This window comes from Fragaria vesca, linkage group LG5, assembly GCF_000184155.1.
Source record: "Fragaria vesca subsp. vesca linkage group LG5, FraVesHawaii_1.0, whole genome shotgun sequence".
Lineage (NCBI taxonomy): Eukaryota > Viridiplantae > Streptophyta > Magnoliopsida > Rosales > Rosaceae > Fragaria > Fragaria vesca.
This window is the reverse complement of record NC_020495.1, coordinates 26237606-26242879: the sequence shown is the minus strand read 5'-3', so window position 1 is coordinate 26242879 and position 5274 is coordinate 26237606. Positions and strand designations below refer to the sequence as shown.

At 37.7% G+C, this 5274-nt stretch overlaps 1 protein-coding gene across 1 annotated transcript; it reads right to left on the bottom strand.

Annotated features, from left to right (window-relative positions):
- Window positions 1–1587: 1587 nt before the first annotated feature.
- LOC101303716 (B3 domain-containing transcription factor VRN1-like) lies at window positions 1588–4659 on the bottom strand. The gene is made up of 4 exons (XM_004301817.1): window positions 4590–4659; window positions 4152–4237; window positions 1918–2487; window positions 1588–1833 (listed from the first exon to the last, which is right to left on the bottom strand). Exons 1-4 carry the CDS (start codon window positions 4657–4659, stop codon window positions 1588–1590), a joined length of 972 nt encoding a protein of 323 aa, XP_004301865.1.
- Between the last annotated feature and the right edge of the window lie 615 nt (window positions 4660–5274).

The following is a 5274-nucleotide window of genomic DNA, read 5'->3' as shown; positions in this document are numbered from 1 at the left end:
TGTAAATAAAGAACTCAAGAAAGAGATCAAGGAGAACATAAGATGTGGTTTGAGAAGAATGGAGGTCTGAGTCAAATATATCAATGAAATATTTGTATATATTTTTAGATTTCATCACTTTTATATATAATTGTGAGTTAAAAGAATGAAAATAAAAACCATATTTTCTCAAAATTTTAAGGGTAGAATTGGAACTTTAAAGGTAAAAAATAAGACGTGGAGTAAACTGAACATTTAGCGGGGTGGAAATAACAGCACCCTTGTTTTTTTTTTCTTTTCATCTTATGAAGTTAATGGGTAGTGAGGACTGTGAAGTTTCTTGGCAGTTAAAACTCTCCCATCTCTTTCCCACTTTCTATCCTCAATTATCTCCTTTTTTATTTATCTTGTTTTTTTATTTTATTTTTTTATCTCTTGACTATAATAACATTCGTTTTGGTTGTAAGAGTAAAGTGATAGCTGGGCAAAATTGGCAGTTCACATTTTGGTGAATTTGTTGAAAGCTCGGCTTTATTGTAGTAGATATATCAGCTGACCTAAAAAAACACAAAATCAGTGTGTATTTTGTAAACTTAGAGAAATGGGGTATATGTGGAGACAAGAGTGTAGTAGAGGTTAATCAGATTACTAGTCTCATGCCAGGAGTTAAAATTACTTAAGAGTAGAGTTTGGTTGTGAAATACGAGTTCTACGACAAAATGACACATCGTTACTGAAAAACTGAACTGGATACGTGTTGGATGCTAGGAAAGTTCCGAGTGTTCTTTTTTATACTAAAGGCGCATCGCCATATAGAGGAGAGGACTTCTAAACTCATAAAACTATAATACAGAAATTTAGATGTGTAGTTTGAATGTTTTACCGCGACGAACTACATATCATTTGACAATGGAGAGTTGGAGTAGATTGAAAGAGAAGGGTATCAACAAAACTATTTTGAAAGCGAATTATCTTGTTTACAGTTTAATCCATACATTATGCATATGGTTAGCTGTCCCTAGAATCCAATGTCACTCTCGATGTATGATCTTGAAGAAAATTACCAGAAAAGGAGCGAAAGATGTTAGTTGTGCTATTTTCAAATGAAATGTCCACAATGACATAAATGACGCCGGATCTTTCTAAAGACAATTTTTTAGGGGCTATTCAAGAGAAAAACAAACGAAAAAAAAAAAACAAGAAAATGTGATAAGTTACAGACATTGCATCAGTAGGTACAAAATGCAGTAGCAAGCTCAAGATCTTGATCAACAACAACAGATTATTAGACGTACGCGTAGTGAGTTGCCTTCAGAAAACATGAGAAAGATACAACGCATGTTTAATCACTACAGATAACTTGATAGAATGATAGACCAAGGTTACAAACGTAAGGGGATAAGTTATAGAGCTCTGCAAGATCAAAACAACATAATAGATCTCAAACACCGATTCATTGCAGGGTCTTCAAATATTCAACTTTCTGGTCTTGAATTAATCCCAGCCTTCTCCCGGCAGCCAAAAAGGAAAGGTCACGTGGACAAGTGAGGGATGCATAAACCAACAAAATACTAACCAGCAGGGGGGACAATGTGAAAGTAGTAGCCTCTATGTGGCCCGGTAAAACACAACATCAAATAGAAATGCATTGCTGTCTTTTAACACAAAGACACAAGCATCACCCAGCACTAATTTATTGCTTTTCACAAATCCAGGCCAACCAGCCCGTAATCTGCATGCTGATCTTTCATAATGCATATCTACACACCAGGGTTCCTTATTTGAAACCGTTTGAAGCATGATGTGAGTAGGCTGCGTAGCAAGATATGTCTTGCTAAACACAGATGGCACATACTGCAGAAGAAGAACAAAAATGTTAAAGAGATGTATGCCTGCTTAATTTTCACACCGACTTATAATGAATGAAGTTAGCCATACCAAATAACCTCCAGGGATACTTGAGGTACGGATTGCAATCACAAAATGAGGGAGTGCGGGTTCATAATCTTTAGCTCTCTGAAGAGCTATTTCCTTTCGAATACTTGATGTGACCGGATGCATTCTCCTAGAATGATTATCTTCATCCTCACCCTCCTCACTACCCACATCACCTTCATCATTGTTATCATCCATTTCTGGTTTACCAGTTGAATTGTTCCTGTTTTTCTTGCGAGAAACAGAACCTGAATTCCTTGAACCCCTTAGACAGTCCTCCAAAATTTCACCAGATGAATCATCATCTTCCACAGTTCGGGAATAGTCAATCTCTGTGGCTGTTCTATCAAATATGCAAACATCGAATTTAGAATTCCCTTGGTATCCAAAAACCAGAAAGTGGCCGTGGCCAATGGAGTAAAAATAAGAGAAATTTTCCCAACCCTTCTCGAACCAAACCTTAGAATCACACCTGGTGATATCCACTTCCCATTCTAAACCATCCGGAAGCTTTAGAGATGCTGAACTTGATAGCTCTCCTCCATATTTCTTCACAAATTTATATGGAAGTTTCTGCCCAGCAGAAAATGAATCAAATAAATTATCAACTGACAATGCATTTTATGATGTTTCTGTAGGCAGGAAACAGTTCATGTCAATGACATTCTTCACAAACTAACATTATCTGTCCTTTGATAAACAAGAGAGCATCAAAACTCAAAAGGGTCATTGAATGTCAAAGATTTTATAACATTTATGACATTCTTCACATACTATTTGTTTTGCTCCTAAATATCAAACTCAAAAAGGTCAATGAAATGGTTGATTTGGCCGCAGATGGAAATCAAAAATACATATATGATTCTACATACAGAGTTACAGACTATTTGTACTGCTGCTAACTTTGACATCAAAATTAAACTCATTGAAATCATTTTATGGACTCAATAGTTCACCAAATAGACACACTACTGAATTTAAGATTTGAAGGTCCTAGAGGGGGGGGGGGAGTAGGCCTTTATTACTTTTTCGTCCAATTCCGTTCACAAGGATAGCAAAACCTTTAGCTATCCTGATAACAGAGAGACGTAGTAATAAATAAAAGAACAAGTACCGGAAAGTAAAAGAAATAACACCAGTACGTTTTTTATTCGCAGAAACCCTGCACCAGGGAGAAAAACTGCGTGCCCCTAACTCTTGAGGGACAAACCTTCCACTATGTAAAACTCACTTCTTACAAGATTATAGTCTAGGGATACAACGACAATTTGCAATCCTACCTACTCTACCCACTAGTCTAGATCTATCTCTCCTGTCTCTGAGTGACTCACCTCACTCCTCACAAGATTATAGTTCTAGGGATACAACAACTACTTGCTATCCTGCCTAGTCTACCTACTAGTCTAGACCTACCTCTCTTGTCTCTCAAGTGTTTACATATGAAGGTATAAGAAGAAGTTTCAACTCAGAACTCAGCTAACGCCTTTAACTGATTCTTCTTGAACACTTCTCAGAATACTCAACTCAGAACTCAGCTATCCTAATGAGAGGGATTCTTCAGACCTCAGCTAACGCCTTTAACTGACTCTCTAGAACTCAGCTCTCCTCGATCAACTGATCCTTCTTGAATACTTCTGGGGTTGCTGCACTACCAACACTCATGATATGCAGAATGCTAATGGGTTTATGAAAAGAGTTTTTGCTGCTCTTGCTCTAAGATTTACAATCACCAAGGGAAGACTTAGAGGCAAATGAGCAATGCAAGGTAAAACCTAGACCCAACTAAAACAATGTAGAAAACTACATTTTGAATAACCAAGGAGCAAGAAGAGACTTGCTCCATATATATAGGCAAAGTGCAAGCTAAAGGAGAGCATGCCCGTTTACCAAAATGGGAGGCAACTTTTGGACTTTAGTCCTTGTCCAAACTCATAAAGTGAGAGGGCCAAGGGACAAACAAAAGGCTCCAAGAGAGTAAAGACAAACACAACTCTCTTATATGATAATGGTCCAGTAAGGAAGAAACAAAAGGTTTTGTGAATGAAGGAGACACAACAAAACATATTCCTATATGAGGACACATAGGCCAGCTGATAGCTTGGGCGGTGCATCACATGGCTCAGCAGCTGACTTGGTTTGTGTATCACAAAACCCAGCTGGACTAAAAAATGAGCTGACCTAAAAGTGCTTTAGTCATGTGCTCATGGGTTGGAAGAACAACACAACCCTAGACTAACTTGGAGCTCAAGCACGATGAAAAATGTTTTGCTAAAAGAGATTTGAAATTCAAATACTTGAAAAGCTGAAGCAAAACCATTTAAATCTGCACGAAGTTAGACTCAAAGATTAGGATAGATACAACACGGGTATCCACCAAATCTGGATGGCAAGCAGATTGCCATCCTGAATGAATGTGATGCACATGCATGAACTACCAGATGTACATGAGATAAAAACAAAGAGCCAGCTAATATATTAGTTTGTGTATCACAAACCTAGCTGGAGCCTCTAAGCTCTAGTCATGTGGTCACGGGTTGGAAACACTACACAACCCTAGACTGACTTGAAGCACCAAGGTAACGACAAATGTTTTGCTAAAGGGGATTTGAATTCAAACAGGGGAATTCAAACTAATGATACACAAATAGCAAAAGCATTTAGACATGCATACATACAGACCCAATAGATTAGGACAGATACACCAGGAGGTATCATCCGATCTAGGATGACAAGCAAAGCTGCCATTCTCAGTGAAAAACATGAGATGCATATGCATGAACTACCTGATGCACATGAGATCTTGACAGGTCTTCATTCTTCACTTGTGATATCTTTACCATCATGATATGTAGAATTCTCAGTGAAAAACATCAGATGCATATGCACCAGTTACGTAAGACACATGTGATCTTGTCAAGTCTTCATTCTTCACTTGTGATATCCTAACCATCAGGATATATAAAATAGCTTGTCTTATGTTTTGATCATAAAAAGGATAGCCAACAATCCTTATACCAACAAGATTCAAAACATAGGATCAAGATTATCACTACCTCGGCTTAACCTAGAGAAAACAATCACCTTGCAACTTGAGAGCAAAACCCAACAAAAACTTAAGATGACACATCTGATAAAGTCTAGTCTTCTATGTACTATACAATTTCCTCAGAGTCCAAACACAGACAACGACACCAGTTCAAGGTTCAAGAAAAGACAAAACAGAACATAGAGGAGACAAAGATTCAGATTAGTTATGAACCCTAGTTCTTCAAAACCTGCTCAGAACAAGAACAGAGAGAGAGAGAGAGAGAGAGAGAGAGAGAGAGAGAGAGAGAGAGAGAGAGAGAGAGAGAGTACGTT